The sequence below is a fragment of the Hemibagrus wyckioides genome, linkage group LG01, assembly GCF_019097595.1.
Source record: "Hemibagrus wyckioides isolate EC202008001 linkage group LG01, SWU_Hwy_1.0, whole genome shotgun sequence".
NCBI lineage: Eukaryota > Metazoa > Chordata > Actinopteri > Siluriformes > Bagridae > Hemibagrus > Hemibagrus wyckioides.
The window spans coordinates 12,749,416-12,769,049 of NC_080710.1; the positions used below are offsets into that span (position 1 = coordinate 12,749,416).

The 19,634-nt window shown below is 40.0% G+C and overlaps 2 protein-coding genes across 5 annotated transcripts in view; both read left to right on the plus strand.

The window, feature by feature from the left end:
• Nucleotides 1-730: 730 nt before the first annotated feature.
• si:ch211-254p10.2 (solute carrier family 40 member 1) lies at nt 731-6,889 on the plus strand. The gene is made up of 8 exons (XM_058397187.1): nt 731-833; nt 1,210-1,277; nt 1,394-1,553; nt 2,887-3,002; nt 3,131-3,257; nt 3,384-3,638; nt 4,022-4,684; nt 5,903-6,889. Exons 1-8 carry the CDS (start codon nt 731-733, stop codon nt 6,160-6,162), a joined length of 1,752 nt encoding a protein of 583 aa, XP_058253170.1. The 3' UTR covers nt 6,163-6,889.
• Nucleotides 6,890-11,877: 4,988 nt separating this feature from the next.
• The window catches only part of rapgef5b (Rap guanine nucleotide exchange factor (GEF) 5b), a 46,927-nt gene continuing 39,170 nt past the window's right edge, over nt 11,878-19,634 (plus strand). For 2 of the 4 annotated variants that reach the window (XM_058393319.1, XM_058393327.1), the window contains exons 1-5: nt 11,878-12,277; nt 16,471-16,551; nt 16,941-17,047; nt 17,307-17,431; nt 18,110-18,278. In XM_058393319.1, coding sequence (XP_058249302.1) covers nt 12,113-12,277; nt 16,471-16,551; nt 16,941-17,047; nt 17,307-17,431; nt 18,110-18,278 — 647 coding nt within the window. In that variant the 5' untranslated portion in view covers nt 11,878-12,112. The remainder of the gene's footprint in view (nt 12,278-16,470; nt 16,552-16,940; nt 17,048-17,306; nt 17,432-18,109; nt 18,279-19,634) is intronic. The other 2 variants (XM_058393334.1, XM_058393344.1) reach the window with 2 other exon arrangements.

The window sequence follows — 19,634 nt, forward strand, 5'->3', positions numbered from 1 at the left end:
TGGAGCTCTTATGTTTTGGGGCTGTGTGAGCTCCAGTGGCACAGGGAAGTTAGTCAGAATTGATGGCAAGCTGATGGCAGCATGTTATCAGAAAATACTGGCAGACAATTTGCATTCTACAGCACGAAAGCTGCGCATGGGACGCTCTTGGATGTTCTGACATGACAATGATCGAAGCACAAGGTCAAGTTGACCCTCCAGTGTTCTGGAGTGGCCATCACAGTCACCTCAATATCACTGAGCCATTTTGGGGAGATGTCAAACGTGCAGTTTGTGCAAGACAGTCAAAAACATTACAGGAACTGGGGGCATTTTGCCAAGGACAATGAGCAGCTGTATCACCTGAGAGAATTATGGATCTCATGCACAATTATTACAAAAGACTGCATGACATCATTGATGCTAAAGGGGGCAATACACCATATTAACTAAAGGTACGCAAACTTTTGAACAGGGGTTATTTACTCATTTTCTTTATTGTCATGCTTTGTTTGATTGTGCCATTCTGTTATGCCTTACATATGAATGAGTCCTATAAGAAACAAAATATTTTTTTTGCCTTCTCACTCATGTTTTCTTTAAAAATGGTACACATCTTACAAATTCTCCCAAGGTATGCAAACTTTTGAGCACAACTGTACACCCACACACACACACACACACACACAACCACAATAGAGTTTGTGGTTTTTGCCATGCCAACTTAAAAGCTATATTTGTCTTCTGCAGCATGTCTAAGAAGGCAGATTCACCACAGCGTGGTGGTTTAATGGTGGAAAATGAAAACAATGACATCAAAGAGTCACAAGAAAAGAAGAGCAGGGGTAAATCAGGTGAGAAAAATTCAGCCAGCCGAACACAAGAGTACAGTAGCTTTCGTCAAGCATCACTGCTACTCAGATTACTCAGAGTTTCATGTGTATTGCTTGGGTTTCTTAAAATAAACCACACAAACTCCATACTGGTAGGCAGGTGAATGTTTGTGAACATGGTGTCCTTTGACGGACAGCTGTGTCCACTGTGACCCTAATACTGATGGAATGAATTGTTAAACCTCCTAGGACCCCTAGGCGAGTCTAGAGTTACATTCCTCTTGTAATGACATACTTTTCCAGTGAGGTTCATGAATAATTTACTCTTAGATGAATAAATGAAGAAGGCTGTAAGATGGTAGTATATTAAAAAAAAATCAAACTCCCTGTCTCTCAGGATCAGCGCTTAGCTACCTCACAGGCCCCAAGTTCCTCATATATGTCAGTGGAGCATTATCAATGTGGGTAAGAAGCCATGTTAAAATAGAAATATTCAGTGTTTATTCTCTGCTGTATTTGTCAGTATTCTCTGCTGCATTTGTCAATATTTTGTGGGGTGTTTCTCTCTGCTTCCATGCTAGGGTGATCGTATGTGGCACTTTGCCATCTCCGTCTTTCTGATTGAGCTGTATGGACATAACTTACTGCTAACTGCCATCTTTGGGTTAGTGGTGGCTGGTTCTGTGCTTTTATTAGGTGCTCTAATTGGAGACTGGGTGGACCGTAACCCAAGAAACAAAGGTAGTATATTTGTTGGGTGCGCTGTTCTGTGTCATTATAGCCTTTCAGTCATCAAGCCGATGTACGGTGCCTTGCATAAGTATTCTCCTGCTTGAATCAGTTTGCAGTAGAACCTGTGTAAGTTATATCTGAACCTGTGTGCAATTAAAATGCCACATGGTCACAATATAAACACACCTGCTTCCTTAAAGGCCTGTGTGTTTATTAGAGAACAATCAGCATCATAAAGAAAAAGCAGTCAATGGATAAAGAAAACATAATCCATTAAACATCCAACTGAGTGCTATAAATCTCATTATTAAAAAATATCCAGAAAATGGCACAACCAAAGAAGGCAGTCCACCAATAATCAGTGAAAACATAAGAAGAACATTAGTAAGATAAGCAACCAAAAAGCCAGGGAGCTGAAAAGATTTGTCTTATATGTGAGCTAAGGCCAGAGACTCCAAAAAGCTGGGCTTTATTTAAGAAAGTTAATATTAGACATCATGAAATCTGGTTGGTGGGTTTCCTCCGGGTGCTCCGGTTTCCTCCCACCTCCCTCCGTCCAGGGTGTATCCTGCTTTGATCCCCCTATGACGCCTGAGAGGCACAGGTTTCCCGTGACCCGAGGATAGATCGGATAAGCGGTACAGACAATGAAATAAAATGAAAATGAAATCAGCAAAATTGTGGAAAAGGGGTCTATGCTCTGATAACACCAAATTTGATTTGGCCTTGGCACAAACATAAACACTGTGCAAGCCAACACTGCTCATCACTCTCAGAACATAAACCTCATCAGTGAAGCATTGTATTGGTAGCATCATTTCCTTAGCAGGGCCTGCAAAACTGGTCAGGTTTATCGGCAAGATGGATCAAACTAAATACTAGGCATTCTGAGAAGAAAACCTGTTCTGGTTTGCAAGACAATTAAGATTGGAGCAGAGTTCAATTTTCAACAAGATAACAACCCCAGGCATAATGCCAAGCTACACTGGAGTGGTTCAATACCAATAACCTGTCTGTGTTAGAATTACCAAAGCACCAGTGGTCACCAGAAGAATCTGCCGAAAAGAATGTGCAAAAATATCAAGATTATAGATGTGCAAATATGTGTGAGTGAGGCATATCCCAGAAATCTTGCCGCTGTAAATGCAGATAAAGGTTATTCATCCACATATTGACCTCAGGGGGTGAATACTTATGCAACCAACAATTTCTTGCTCTTTTTTTAGATTAACTTTTGTGTGACATTTGCTTGTGCTTCATTTAAATGTCAGGAGTTACTAAAGGGTTGATGTAATGCTGTTTATTTAAGCATTGACACAGTTCTCAATCTTCTCCACTGCAGTGGCTCATGCATCCTTGTTTATTCAGAACATCTCAGTGACAGTCTGTAGTATTGTGCTTATGCTGATATTCTCCTACAAAAAGTGGATTGAGCAAATCTGGGATGGTTGGTTAACCGTGAGTATTCTTTATGTATTCATACACACTCTTTGTGTTAACATTGGTGTATTTTATATGCTGCCGGTATTGATGATAAATTGCATACAGCCCTAATGTAACATGTTGCATCACATGACTCACACAAGGTGGTTTGTTATACGGTGGTGATCGTCCTGGCAGATGTGGCAAACCTCGCCAGCACAGCCCTCAACATTGCCATCCACAGAGACTGGATAGTCGTCATAACCGGCTATAACCGTGGCCACCTAGCAGGTAAAATGAATACCTTAGCCCACTTACATTCAAAATATTAATGATAGAAACTCTTTATAACAACATAATATTCCAGTAATGTTTTTGGTTGACATCTGTAAGGAAACTGATCTAATGCCGCTGTAGGGATGAACGCCACCATGCGACGCATAGACCAAGTGACCAACATTTTGGCTCCATTGGCTGTGGGTCAGGTTATGACCCTGGCCTCAAATGTGGTGGGTTGTGGCTTCATCCTGGGCTGGAATCTGGTCTCCTTGATTGTGGAGTTTTTCTTCCTCTCTAGAGTGTATCGCATTGTACCAGCACTTTCAGTAAAACTGCCCATAGTAGAGGAGCAGTGCTATATGGAGAGGAGAAGGGAAAGGAAGAGTTCACAAGGTAAGTTATATGTAATAATATGCTAAAATATGTCTCCCTAAACTTTATAATCTATGTTTCTAAACATTAATAAATGATGAACCCTTATAAAAGATAATAAAACATGAACAAATTAACAGAGAGGCAAAATGATCTCAGTAACAATCAACCAAATGATTCAATACTAACCCGTAAGTTTTCTTTTCATTTTTTGTTGTAAAAAAAAAAATCCATCTGAAAATCCAGATTAGGTGAGTTATAGTATGCTTGTATACTATGACTGGGAACCAAATGCTGTAATATACAGTACATTAGACAGACTGCAAAGTAACCTAAGTCAAAGGCATTCTTATGCAGCAACAGTTACGTAAGTCTAGTAACTATTTTTCTTCTTTATCATGCAGGTAAGAGTTCATTAAGGCGGACAGCGTCCTTGTCTGAGGACAAGGGTCTGCAGCTGAAGAGGAGTACAAGCCTACCACCATTTATGCAACGCCTGCACAGGCTTCTTGGCACCTGCAGGGAGGGCTGGAGAGCTTATTACAGGCAGCCTGTGTTCTTGGCAGGTCTGGGCCTGGCCTTCCTTTACACCACTGTGCTGGGTTTTGACTGCATCACCACAGGTTATGCCTATACACAAGGTATCAGCGGATCCCTTCTCAGCTTGCTCATGGGCGTCTCAGCCATGGCTGGCCTGCTGGGTACGGTTGTGTTCACCAATCTACGCAAACTCTATGGCCTGATCAAAACAGGCATGATCTCCAGCTGCCTGCACCTGTCCTGTCTGCTGTTGTGCGTGTGCTCTGTGTTTGCACCCGGCAGCCCTATGGACCTCGGCATGTTAAAAGAGTCTAATGCCTCACAAATGGGAGGGATAAATGGTGGAGGACACAGCAGACATGGATACATGATGCAGTGGGGCAACAACCAGCCTCTGCTGCCTGACCGCTCCTCAATTCACTGGACCAACAATACAGTGCTGTTTGAAAATGCACCAACAGGGCCAGCACCTGAGTCTTACGTGTCGATTTCTCTGCTGTTCTTAGGAGTCATCACAGCACGAATTGGTGAGAAGACTCATTGTTTCAAGCATCCACAATAAGTACCTTACATTTAGAGTTGGTGTTAATTGGTGTAGATATTGCTAAGATACAGTGCAGTCAGAATAGAAAATCTGTACACAGCTGAACTGCAGTTTAAAAAAATTAAGATAAAAATAAAATGTTATTCATGTTAAAATGTTATTCAACCACCTTGAATGTGATGTAGCAACAACAAAAAAAATTCAAGTGAAAAACAAGTAACAACAAAAGAAAAACAGTCATGGCCATGATCAAGAAAATGGAGTATGACATTGACCAAGCAGAATGTCCCTCCAAAATTGAGGAAAGAACATGATGTAAACCATAAAAGGATGCCAAGAGACATTAAAGCAGCTGTGGAAAAACCTGTCACTTCCTGCATGTGACAACAATCTTTTATATTCTTCACATGCTTGGACAATGAGGTAGGGCAGATAGATAGAATCACACCTAACTTTTACCAGACCGTGTGGCAAAATGTAGTATAGTCTGATGAGACTAAGGTAGAACTTTTTAGGCATAATTTTAAAAGATATATTTGGTAAAAAAATAAATAAATAAGGTAGCATGGTGGTGGCAGCATCAGCTTCAGCTGGGACTAGAGCTCCAAATATCAATCTATTTTGGCACAAAATGTGCAGACCTCCAGCACCATAATTACCCAAAGCACAAATACAAGACAACAAAGCTTCATAAGAAGAAAATCAACATTTTGGAATGGTCCATTCAGTGCCCAGATTCAATTCGGTTCAGTTGTATTAAAATAATGTCTTTAACAATGGAAATTTAAACTTAAATTTATCCTTAATGAGCAAGAGTGATGGTGGCATGGGAAATCTCCCTGAGATGACAAGAGAAAGAAATCTAGAGAGAAACCAGACTCAAAAGGCAATCCATCCACAATGAGACCAGATAGTGAGAACTTAAATCATTTCTCTCCGCTAACTAGTCAATTATAGAGTTTTAACTTTAGGTCTTTAGGTTGTATCAAATTGAAGTCATCAGTTGCTCAATGATTAAGACCCTTAAATCCTTAAAAAAAAAAACAGCACAATGACTGGAAGAGGCATGCTTTTGCAAGGAATAATGGAATAAAATTTCTGAATACATTCAGTTACAAAAACCTAGAGATAATCTTGTTCATTGCATTGCTTTGGCCTATAACAATGTTCATAACTCTATCTCTTGCTCTTCTCTTTATAGGTCTGTGGTCATTTGACCTGACAGTCACTCAGCTGCTGCAGGAAACCATCTGTGTGTCTGAGCGTGGCATCGTAAACGGGGTCCAGAGCTCAATGAACTACATGATGGATCTGCTACACTTCCTCATGGTGATCTCCGCACCACAGCCACAACACTTTGGTATTCTCGTCATCATCTCTGTGTTCTTTATTACTGCAGGACACATCATGTACTTCCTGTATGCACGGAAGGCTAAAAGGAAAGAGTGCGTCGATACATAAATCCCACTTGTATGTGACACAAAGCTGCAGACTTTATGTGTGTCACGCTTGCTGCAGTGAATACTGAACTACTACAGCTGTCTCAATGACAGTTCATTTCATCTCCATACCATCTCCATATCCAGCTGCCGGTCTTGTGCCGTTTATAGGTGTTTAGGCACAGCACCCACGCTACGACTCAGAGACAGGAAACAGTGCCTCCTCCTGGATGTTGAAGGAAGCACCTGTGACTCTGTGAAGTTTTCTTGGAGCTGTTGTGTTCTCAAAGAGTCAAGAGTGTTCTCTGGTTTAAAGTACCATACACAAACATATATAGAAAATCAGGATGAATTCTAGGGGAATTCTCAGTGGATAAATAGGACATGATCCTTAATGGATCTCTGACTCAAGCTCAAATGTTTGATCTTTCAAACAACAGATGACCAATAAATACAGATCTTGAACTTTTCTACCAGCTCTTTCTCTCACTTGTGTTTTATTCTTGTAAAGGAGGTTTGTATGCCTCCCACAGTCCAACATGCCTCCAACAATGTTTATACAACAGTCCACTTATCTCACTTCAAGTGATGTGTTTCTTCGACTAAACCTCACCTAAGCACACAACTCTTATGATTAGGACACATTAGCATACATTTCAGAATTTACACTACTATTTTGAATTATAGTCAGTAACAGAAACCCCATGTAAATAGAGCTAGAGTATACTGTATATGAAAACAGCATAGATGTGTGGAATTAACTTAATGTCTAAAAACCTACCTCTTCCTGAAGTCTGTAATTTACCACTTGTATTTAGCAACTGTAATTAAAAAAAGAAGAGGAATTGTGTTGTCTTTGTGCTTTTCTTGCTATATTACCTCCCTAACAGAGTTTTCTTAGAGGATGATCTAGTGAACCAGTATCATTCATAGAGACTTCAAAGCACTACTCTGAGTCGCTCTGGATAAGAGTGTCTGCCAAATGCCATAAAAGTGCACATAATATATAATTAACTTCATTATTAGCATTTTTACTTATTAATAGAATATTAATTTAGTGACATGTTGGCACATTAAACTGTTGATCTTTCGGCTGCTCCCTACGTGTGTGAGGGGTCGCCACAGCGGACCAACTGGTTCACACAACATTAAACTATTATTCACAAATGTTATTGATCTAGAGCAACTCTATTACACAGCCCCTTGGTGGTGTTTTTACCTTTGGATATCTTTACCAGGTGGCATATAACACCTGGATAGAATCTGCTGACAACATCATGAAGAAACTGACTACCTTGAAAAGTATAATTTGGGCTATGCTCATGATTTTGCCTCAGCTTACATTGTCTCAGCACCTTGGATTATTGGTTTTCAGCAAAGCCATGTACACCATTTAGGCATGACATTATGAGCAGTGAGAGGTGAAGTGAATAACACTGATTAACTCCTCATCATGGCACCTGTTAGTGGGTGGGATATATTAGGCAGCAAGTGAACATTTTGACCTCAAAGTTGATGTGTTAGAAGCAGGAAAAGTGAGAGTTCAGGAGAGTGAATACCAGGAAGACAGCAGGACCAGATGGCATCACGGGTCGGGTCCTGAAGGCCTGTGCTGACCAGCTTGCTCCTGTGTTCACTGAGATCTTCAACCTCTCCCTGGAACAGTCTACAATCCCAACGTGCTTCAAACGGTCCACCATTGTTCCTGTCCCCAAGAAACCCCAGCCAGCCTGCCTGAACGACTACCGCCCAGTGGCCCTGACCTCAGTAGTGATGAAGTGCTTCAAAAGACTCATCAGAGACTTCATCACTTCTTCTCTACCTGACACTTTGGACCCACTACAGTTCGCGTACCGTACCGCCATCGCACACCTCCATCATGCAGCCCTGAGCCATCTGGACAGGAGAAGGGGGAATTATGTCAAAATGCTGTTTGTTGACTACAGTTCAGCGTTTAACACCATAATTCCCTCCATACTCACCACTAAGTTGGAGATCCTGGGACTCAGCCCGTCCCTGTGTCAATGGATCTCCAACTTCCTGCGAGACAGACCTCAGGCAGTACGGGTGGGCAACCATGTCTCACCCTCACTCACCCTCAGCACTGGAGCCCCCCAGGGTTGTGTTCTGAGCCCCCTGCTGTACTCACTGTACACTTTTGACTGTGTGGCCACTTCCAGCTCCACCAACATCATGAAATTTGCGGACAATACTGTGGTAGTGGGCCTGATCTCCAATAACGACGAGATGGCCTACCTAGAGGAGATTAAAAACCTGGAGACATGGTGCCAGGTCAACAATCTCCTCCTGAACGTCAGCAAGACCAAGGAGCTGATAGTGGACTTTAGCACAAAGCAGGAGAGGAACTACTAGCCCCTCACTATCGACGGGACGCCGGTGGAAAGAGTGGACAGTTTCCAGTACCTAGGTGTTTACATCACACAGGACCTGACATGGTCCTGCCACGTAAACACCCTGGTGAAGAAGGCCCGGCAGCGTCTTTATCATCTCAGACGCCTGAAGGACTTTAAACTGCCCTCAAAGGTGCTAAAGACATTCTACACCTGCACCATTGAGAGCATCCTGACGGGAAGTATCACAGCCTGGTTTGGGAACAGCACCAAACAGGACAGGCAAGCTCTCCAGAGGGTGGTGCGTTCAGCCGAGCGTACCATCCGCACCGAGCTTCCTGACCTGGACACTATATACAGCAAGCGGTGCTGGACCAGGGCCAGGAACATAATGAAGGACCTCAGCCATCCCAACAATGGACTCTTCTCTCTGTTGCGGTCAGGGAAACGTTTTTGTTCCTTGAAGGCGAACACAGAGAGAATGAGGAGAAGCTTCTTCCCGCAGGCCATTCAGGCCCTCAACCAGAACACCTAGTGTCTGGACTTTCTGGACATACTCCCACACGACATGACATTCTACCTCAGCTAATTGTTGCACATGCAATAATTGCACTACTTTGTACTCTGCACTATTCTGTACACACAATACACTCTCACTGTACATCTTTCCTGTACATCTGCACACTGCACCGTCACTTTACTCCCTGTTAAATTGGACATTTATACTTGCCTATAGACATCTACATATATATTTATATATTATCTACATATGCACACTGTACATACTGTATTCTTTTGCGACACCATTTAAAGTTAACCATTGTACTGTATTATATTAGTGTATTATATTTTTGTTTTATACTTGTTTTTTATATTTAGTTTTTATAAAGCAGTTTTGTAGTTGTATACATATATATTATACTACTATTTTTTTTGTTAATATTTTTATTAAATTATTTTTATTTTATTTTTCATATTTATATTCACTGCTATTGATATATAGATATATATATATATATATATATATATGTAGTATCTATCTATCTATCTATATATATATATATATATATATGTTTATATTATATACATATATATCTATATATATCTATATATACATATATATCTATATATATATCTATATATCTATATATATATCTATATATATCTATATATCTATCTATATATATATATATATATATATATATATATATATATATATGAAACATATATAACATATATGAATTCATATTCATATATGAATATGAATATATTTGCATATGCATATCTGATCTGACACTGACTTTCCACACTGTCCACACTTTAAATTTTAAATTTTTCTCTTTTTTTTACTCTTTCTTTTGTGTAAGACAGTCGTAAAAAGCATTTCACTACATGTCGTACTGTGTATGATTTCGTATGTGACCAATAAAATTTGAATTTGAATTTGAAAAATGGACAAGCGTAAGGATTTGAGTGAGTTTGACAAGGGCCAAATTGTGATGGCTAGACGACTGGATCCGCTCTTGTGGGGTGTTCCCAGTCTGCAGTGGTCAGTATCTATCAAAAGTGGGCCAAGGAAGGAACAGTGGTGAACCAGCGACAGGGTCATGGGAGGCCAATGACCCGTGGATGGCCAGCTGCATGTGCGTCACTTACCTGGGGAACACATGGCACCAGGGTGCACTATGAGAAGAAGGCAAGCTACCACAGATACCACAGCAAATACCACAGCACACCTTCTGGGATCTAGTGGATCCATACCTTGACAGGTCAGGGCTTTTTTGAATGCAAAAGGAGGACCAACACAGGTGGTCATAATGTTATGCCTTATTGGTGTAGTCATTCTAAACAACTGGTACTTCTGAGGTTGTTATCAGGTTTGGATGTTTATTTCTTGGACCAGATTCCACTGTTTTGAACAAGGATTCATATCCGTCAGCTGAGTTTGAGTATCAGCACTGTAGATTCTACACAGATATCAGTGTTAGATGACAAGTACTTTGACATTTGATACCCACATTTGTTTTCCTATGTAGGGAAAATTCACTCCCAAATGCAGAAGAGCAAGTATTTCTCCAGACGGAATATCCAGTTGAAAAGCTGCAAATTAATGGCAACCACTAAGTGTAGAAAATATCAAACTTTCACATTTGCAAAAATGGCAGTTACCTGGACCCATGATGTTTCCATATGTATTGTAAATGAATGAATGAATGAATGAATGAATGATCTACACTAACTTTACTCCTTCTCTGTTAGTGTTAAATTGGTATAATTAATTAGTTAGTTAATTACTAATAATGAATTAATCCTTCATGATTAATCATTTTATCATGGTCAGGGTCATAGTGGCTTGCTTTCTCAACAGTGGGAGGAAATGAGAGAACCTGGAGGAAACCCACAGTAAACAGGGAGAACTCAGTAAAAAAGAAAATTCAGTAACTCAAGCTTAGAATCAAACCCAGAACTGTGGAGCGCTCTCTCTCTCTCTCTCTCTGTGTGTGTGTGTGTGTGTACACTTTATGTCCAAAAGTATGTGGACACCTGTCCTTAACAGATTCCATCCCTCTTTTGTTGCTACAATAATGCCACTCTTCTGGGAAGGCTTTTCACTAGATGTTGGAGCATGGTTATAGGGATTTTTCCATTCAGCGGTCAGAGCATTACTGACGGAATGCAGTGATGTTTGGCGTAGAGGGCTGGACTGCAGTTGGCATTTCATCCCAAAGATGTTTAGTGGGGTTGAGGTCAGGCCTCTGTGCAGGTTACACAAGTTCTTCCACCCTAACCTTGTCAAACCATGTCTTTATGGACCTCACTTTGTGTAAGGGGCATTGTCATGCGGAAACAGGTTTGGGCCTTTTAGTTGCAGTGAAGGGAAATTGTAATGGTACAGAATACAGAGACATCCTGTATAATTGCGTGCTTCAAACTTTGTGTCTCATCTATAAGTGAGAAGATTTACATACAGATGAGATGGTCGGGTGTCCACAAACTTTCGCAATATTGTTTTGGATTTTTTTTAGATATAGCCCAGATTACATTATACGTATCATTTTTTGTTACACAGGCCTGAGTGACATAAAACAGTGATACTGTAGCTCCTTTGTCTTTAGAAACATTATTATAAGGATCAGAAATTTGAGCTTTTTAGTTGTTCCTCTATAGGGAAAGAAGTGAAATTAAGACAATCAAATTGGTACCGACCTCAGAAATGACCACATTCATTTTGCCTGAAAATCATCAACATGTGAGACTTAAAACTCGAGACAAACGTTGCGGTGAGAAGAATCCCTTAAGCGTTGGCCCTGAAGAAGTCACGTGACCTTACCTTTGAAGCCAGAGCCACGCCTATATTTACTTTACTCACTCCGAGTCCCGCCCACTTCTGTGTCATTTAAGACACATGAGGATTACACATATCGCTGTACCATCAAACAAGGAAAACAAGTCTGTCAAAATTTCTATATGTCAGGCTTATTTATATTGATTTTTGCAAAATGAATTGATTCGCTTAGAACCGAGAGCCACGGTGGCGGTTTAATTGAATCGAGTCATTATCGTTGTTACCTGAATGGATGAAGACGTTACCGCCTGGGGCTTACTGGAGTAAGAGTGAACATGGCAATGCTGGAGAAAAGTCCGTTATCGGTCAAGAGTGACCTTTTATACCTGCGATGGAATCAAGTAGTGAAAGAACAACAAGCTCGGCTGAGTCCAAGCAAAGAGGACTCACCTGTGTTCAACAAACACACATCGGTGTTTAGAAAGAAAAGCTCTGAGGTGGTAAGTGTGCTCTGAAACCTATTTGTCCGGGCATTACAGCACTGCATGCAAACACCTAGGCTGTAAAATGTGATAAAGTTCCTCTATCTATTTGGCAAATGTCGAATGAATGACACACACACACACACCGGGTGATCGAGTTTATGCAGTCACATTCTCATGAGACTTTTACTGTCCTGGCTGGATTTGATCAAATGCCTTCATGTTTAATGACGCATGCGCATTACAGGTACATTAAAGACATTAAAATACACACTTCATTATAGTTCGCTTAAAAGTTGCAAAAGTGTTGCGAAGTGTTGAAACCATCAAGATTGCCCTTAAGGAAAAACTCCACCCTGAAACACATTCAATATGTTTCTGTCGAAATATTTCTTGTGTGCTTAGCGATTCTAGTAATTTGTCGTTTGGTGCTGGGTTTGCTTTATTTACGTGGGAAGTGTGTGTGCGTGTGTTCCGCGCTGACGTCACGGGGAGGACATTGCTGTTACATGTAGTAACGAAGACGTTTTAATAACAGACACAATTTAAACACTGTTTATCTTTTGTTTTTAGCACCTAAAAAGCAAAAAGGAAGGCATTTTTTTCGCTTGTCATTTTTCGGTCGAAGTTCAGTGTCGTATTAATGAGAAATGTAGAAGGAAGGAGGGGATGTGGTTAAGGTGTTGGGCTACTGGTCAGAAGGTTGTGAGTTCAAATCCCAGGTCCACCAAGCTGCTGCTGTTGGACCCCTGAGCAAGGCCCTTAATCCTCAATTGCTCAGTTGTATAAAATCAAGTCACTGTGGATAAGGGTGTCCGCCAAATGGCAGAAATGTATCTGAGACAGTAAATGCTACACTTATGCCATGTTCACACATACAGTGGCTCGGAGCAACAAAGCGACTATAATCCTTGAGAGCTGGCGACTTTGGGCAATATGAGCAAAAGTAATCGTTGTCGACTAGATGTGGGTGTGTCCAATGACCCAACAAAGTTTTGAATAGATAAAATTTATGCAAATATAGAGTGACTTGGTGCAGTGGCTGCTAAGCAGAATGAAGACAGTAGAGTGCGCGTGATCCGTGGCAAAGAGTACATACTGCTGGTCACTACTCGATACGTACCGGAAAAATGAATTGTTCTGAGCATGTGCGGAAACTCAGATTTTGTTCTGATCGTGCGCGAAATTGATGCCGACAACAGAGTAGGCCCTTTTATGTTTATAATAATAAAATAAATCTATTTTTATTAGATTACTGAAGTAGTAATAAGTTACTGAAATAGTGTTTGGCCTGGTGGTCAGCTTGTTTGTCACGCATCCCCAGGGTTGGGGGTTTGATTCCTGCCTCCACCCTGCTTGTGTGGCGTTTGCATGTTCTCCCTAAGTTTTCTACCCAGTTTAAAGAAATGTATTGCAGGCTGATTGGCATCTCTGAATTGTCCTTAGTGTGTAAATGGGTGCACAGTAGTCCCCTGAGATTGTTGTTCAGGGTTTAAGCCCCAAGTTTCCTGGGATAGACTCTAGGTTTCCTGTGGCCCTGTGTAGGATGAGTGGTAGAGAAAATAAATGGATGGATAGTTCCTGAAATCTTTACGTACTTTGCATCAGCTAGTAGTTCCTCAGAAGGTAATTTGGGAAGCTAACATTTTACAAACACACACACACACACACAAAGAGTACTGCTTGTCGTCACTACTCGATACGTACCGGAAACACGATTTCTTCTGCGCATGTGCAGAAACTCAGGTTTTGTTCGGAGCGTGCGTGAGTATTATAAAATATTAGTAGTATTATAAAAACAGTATACCAGAAACTGCTGTAAATCATTTAGTCATACTTTAGACAAAAAGTAGACGCATTTCCGCACACGCTCAGTACAAATCGTGTTTACGGAACGGATCGAGTAGTGACACTGCTTCTCCTTCATATACACTGGTGACTTTTATATACAAAGACTCTCCCTAGTATGCTAATAGTGTCACCTGCTGATAAACGTTATTACCATGGCAACCATAGGAGGAAAGCATACAGGCTACTTCACTGTCAACTTTCAGCGATAAAATTGCTTCAGATGTGCCCTTATTCCAGATTTCATCCCTCCTCATTGTTCTAATGACCTGCACTCTTATAGTAAGCCTTTCCGCTAGATTTTGGAGCGTGGCTGTGGGGATTTGTGTCCATTCAGTCACAAGAGCATTAGTGAGGTCAGGCACTTATGTTGGGTGAGGAGGCCTGGGGTGCTGTCTGCATTCCAATTCATCCCAAAGGTGTTGATTGGGGTTGAGGTCAGGGCACTTTGTAGGTCTTCCACTCCTTGGCAAACTCCGTGTCTTTATGGATCTGACTTGCTCAGGGGCATCATCATGCTGGAACATGTTTCAGCCTCTTAGTTCCATCAAGGGAAATTGTAATGCAATTGTGTGGTTAAACACGCATATTTGGGCGTGATGTTTAGGTGTTCACATACTTTTGACAGAGGTGCACAAGAGACTCGGCTCGGCTAGTTAATGATCTGCAAGATGACAAGCTTGATGATGTTGACAGCCAGTATTAGCTTAAACATCTGTTTGAACAGCATACAAATGAGAAGGTAAGAGAGCTGCACAGAGGACCAAAGTGCTGCTCTCTTTAGGTAGTAATAAATCAGTGGTTAAATCTTACTTCCACCATAGTGAAGAAAAAAAGTTTGAAATTCGACTTAAAATTTTAATCCAAAATAAAAGATTAGCGAGATTAAGTTCATATAGGGTGGACATTTCCTTTAACAAATTGCTCTTAAAGCCTTCTTTAAGGCAAACTCTGCTCTCTACTCTTCATAAGCCCTTAGAGCGCCACTAATTTGATATCAGCCCTACATTAAAATTAGGTGAATTCACTAACATTGAATTCACTAACCTAATAAAACATCCAGCTGTTGCCGTCTGGTGTTTGTCCTGCACACCTGACTGGTTTTCTGCTCCAGCTCACCTCTGCCAAGTTAAAGTGTGAGTGTTAAAATCATGACAAGTACTAAACTGTGCAGTGTAAAGTGATATATTAACACTTACAGGTAAGTTACTCCTGTTAACTGTTAATAAATACTGTTTAATTATTCAGTAATAATATTAAACTAATGGTTTGGCAGTAGAAAGGACATATTAACACTTCATTGCTTTTCTGATGAGTGCATTATTTGTAAAAGGTATCTGAGAATATGGAAGTTCAGCACATATTCAGATTCATTTTTGTGAGTGGTGATTATTCAGAAGGAACTCTGACACTTTTACAACCACAGAATTGAATTATGTTAGGTAAGAAATTGATTATACTAAACGTTACTGTTTTAGCGAGAGTCTCATTTGTCTCAGATCATCATATATAAATGTTAAAGAAGGCAGAATGGTGAATAAGAGTGTTGTTGACCTCTGCCTTCTCAGAGCAGGCCTTTTTATGTTTATAATAATAAAATAAATCTATTTTTATTGTACACACATACAAACTCTTTTCTTTCTTATTGTTTCTTATTTATGCTTATTTCATTTCTTATTTTCATTTCATCATTTATGTGCCCAGTCTAAGCAGAACTAGGCTGAGATTTCATTTCACTTCAAGTTGTATACTGTATATATCTGTGTATGTGACAAATACAATCTTGAATTACTGCTTACTTCTGAAATAAAATACCGAAGATTATTATTGGATACCCCATTCGAGGATGTAAACTTTACTTGGCCTCCAGCTGTAGGGAAACCTGCTTGATGTGTTTTCTAAGGCAATGATATCGCCTGAAGTTCAGTATTTCAGCACTATATTACGAATGAGACTCTTAGACTAGTTAGCAAACTCCTGGATCATTATAATTAGTCATATTATTCAGTAACTACGATGACGCGTTTCAGTGAAACTAATCTTAAAGGTATGTAGCTACAAGAGTGAGGAATAGAAGTCTGACCTGGTTGACAAGGTCAAGTGGGTTAGCGGTTAAGCCTAGTTATTTTAACGCTGAAGTATTACCGTAGGTTCGCTAATGTGACATGCAGTAAAAGGTTTCTTTGTCATTCATCACTTGTTGCATGTGTAAATGGGGTAAATAGAATAAGCTGGCTGTGGTTGTCAATAAATTGCTGTGTAAAGCCGAGTTTCAGGAAAAGACACAGCAGACAGTGTATATTGTTCAAGGAGACAGAGAGCCATTGTTTATAGGGCTTTTAACCTCTGTTTCTCCTTGATAGATTGTATCGGAGGAGCAGCCACCTGAAACCATCAGCTGTCTCATCTCGGACACCAGGCACAAGGCAAAGCAAGCATTTTTTGTACGCCGTCATTGTTTTTAATTCCTTGTGTGACTTGAATATCTGGTTAGCTTTCTTAGGTATGTCCAAACGCACGTCAGCAAGTTTGGACTAGTCTTTGTTGTGTGTATCATGTTAATCAGCTGCTTAAAAAAAAAAAAACTCTGATGATTTGTGACTATCTCATAGTGAAGATGATTATCTCACAATATGCTTAACTTCAGAGGAACATCAACATGTGCATGTGTATATGGGTTGTGGTATGGATTTTTTTTTTCCTCAGTTCTTTTGCTGTCCACACAACAGCCAACAGATAAAACCACATCTACTGGGAACAAGAGAACACAGCATTTGTTGTTCCTTTGCTCTAACCCTGTTATCAGTGTAAATATTCTTTCTCTGTGTTGTAGGTTTGCGTGCAAAACGTGTCTTGTGCTGGCCGTGCACTCAGAAATGCTTTCTTATCGAATGGACAAGAAAACTGGAAAGCCCATGTGAAACTAGCCAGAATCATCAAGTAAGATTTGATAAGACTTAAATATTATCCCAATGAACTTTTTGATTAAATATGACCGTTCAACCTTTTATGACGGCTTATAATAAAGTCACCTTACTTTAAGGCTTTTAAGGATTGTCTTGCAAAGCTAAACCTGTATGGACCCCATATTGAAAGTATTATATCAGAGCTGATGGTTTTATGATTTTACGTTGACTTTTGATACACTGGTTTAAGTAATCATGAGGTGTCTCTTTGTGACTCTCTTGTTATCCTACAGAAGGAGCTTTATAGGACAGGAGCTGGTGCAGTGGCTGACGGAGCAGCAGTGTGTGTTTGTTGGAAACAGAAATGCAGCTGCTAGAGTCTGGAATGTTTTGCTGGAGCTGGGCATCCTGCTTTCGGGTATATGCGGACACGTGGTCTCTATTATTACTATTATTATTAATTTTTATTATTATTATTATTAAGGCACTGCTAGTTGTCATTGTAACAGAACTGCAAGATGAACCAGACACATTAGCTAGCTAACCAAGCCTGCTCATGTAAATGGGTAATTAATGAGACATAATGAGACATAATTATAAACAGGGATGAAGTTCACAAAGTAAAGCTACTCATAATTGTAGAAACATCCCATTTTCTGAGTGTTGAATGTGTAAAAAAAAAAAAAAAAAGATAGGTGTTGGATGAATTCAGGTATTATGAAGCACAATAAATAGCTTGGTAACATCCTTGTCTTGAAAAACAATAAGGCTGGTAGTTTCAGAAGAAAATATGATGTCATGGGATATTGAGAGAGATTTCCTCTCAGATGCATCACCAAAGGTAAATAATTAAAAATGTAATGATGAAACAGTTCTACCTAGCTAACCACTTCCTCTTTAGACATGACCCAATTAAATACATCGAAGGCATCTTGATACAGAAATATCAATAGTAATGTTACATAACTACAAAGCATACAAAATCTAATTGCCTTTCATAAATATTTATAAATGTGTTGTTAATTATTATTCTCTGGACATGACTTTAGATGTCTTATGTACATGCATTAACACTGAATAATGCTCCGTATTATAGTGGAAAGGCTGGCAGAGTTTGAAGACTCGGAAACATTGTACCAGTTCTCCTTTGAGGAGTGTGAAGCCCAAAGCTGTGAATTTAGAAATCAGACGCAGTGGCAAAATGGAGTGAATCTTCTCTTACAGGTGGCACCTCAAACTCCGCTCCGTGTGGCCACTCCTAAACCGTGAGTAGTAGATAAAAATCTTGATATACAGTATTATTATATTTTCTATCAATTATATTTTCTTTCAGCTGAGAGGAAAAGAGCCCACTATATATTAAGTTCCCTCCGAAACTATTGGAATGGGCAAGGTCAATTCTATTGTTGATTTGAAGATGAATATGAGATGATGGATTAGAATCAGAAGATTCAGCTAGATAGTCTTTAAGCAAATAACACTTAATATTTGGTTGCATATCCCTTGCTTTCAGTATCTGCATCAAGCCAGCAACACACTGACCTCACCAAACTGTTGCATTTTTTTTTTCTGATGCTTTTTTCAGGTTTGTTCCACAGTATACACCGATCAGGCATAACATTATGAGCAGTGACCGGTGAAGTGAATAACACTGATTATCCCCTCATCATGGTACCTGTTAGTGGGTGGGATATATTAGAATAAAATGGGTAAGCGTAAGGATGTGAGAGAGTTTGACCAAGGGCCAAATTGTGATGGGTAGACGACTGGATCAGAGCATCTCCAAAACTGCAGCTCTTTCGGGGTGTTCCCTAGTCTGCAGTGGTCAGTATCTATTAAATGTGGTCCAAGGAAGGACCAGTGGTGAACCAGTGACAGGGTCATGGGCGGTCAAGGTTCATTGATGCATGTGGGGAGCGAAGGCTGGTCCATGTGTTCAGATCCAACAGACGAGCTACTGTTGGTCAAATTGCTGAAGAAATTAATGCTGGTTCAAGTCAAGCCCAATAGTCTCTTTAATTAATGTAGTTTAAGATCATGTCATTAAGAAAGCGTTATTCATGGACCACCCGGCTGTTTCTTGTTCTTTTCACAGCACTGGATGATTGTACTGGCACACTTGACTGTATTAACCCCAGAGCTTTCAATGGTCACATATTTGTCATGGTGCTTCATCATACAGATCCTGGTTGTCAACATTTCTGAATATTGCTTTTTGTTAAAAACTGTAAAAGCACACTCATCAGCTTTTTTTACCAGAATATTCCACTCAGATTTGCAGTTACAGCACTCACCAGCAGATGTCTAGATGCTGTAGTTTTATAGATAGACACAGTCCCTTCTGATTTTAATGCTTTTTATTCCCTTTCTCTGTTTCTCTTGTACTCGTTTTTATTTACTCTTCCCATAAAGCTTTCCTATTGTTTAATACTATAGTTACTGATTAGATTTAAAGCCCATTATGTGGATGTACAGTTTATTACTCATTGCAACTGGATAAGGAAAAATTTCAAGACACTCCGGTGGACAAGACCTCTTACAAATATCTTTTATATTAGCCTACGCAGTATGAATTATTTGTCAACATTCATTGATTTTGCTAAACCTAGTGGCATTGCATT

Bases quoted from the DNA above. Each gene is read 5' to 3' on its own strand.
- si:ch211-254p10.2 (XM_058397187.1), top strand. From the start codon at position 731: ATGTCTAAGAAGGCAGATTCACCACAGCGTGGTGGTTTAATGGTGGAA. The intron at 834-1,209 runs GTGAGAAAAATT...CCTGTCTCTCAG, and splicing joins GAAGAGCAGGGGTAAATCAG to GATCAGCGCTTAGCTACCTC. The intron at 3,258-3,383 runs GTAAAATGAATA...ATGCCGCTGTAG, and splicing joins TAACCGTGGCCACCTAGCAG to GGATGAACGCCACCATGCGA.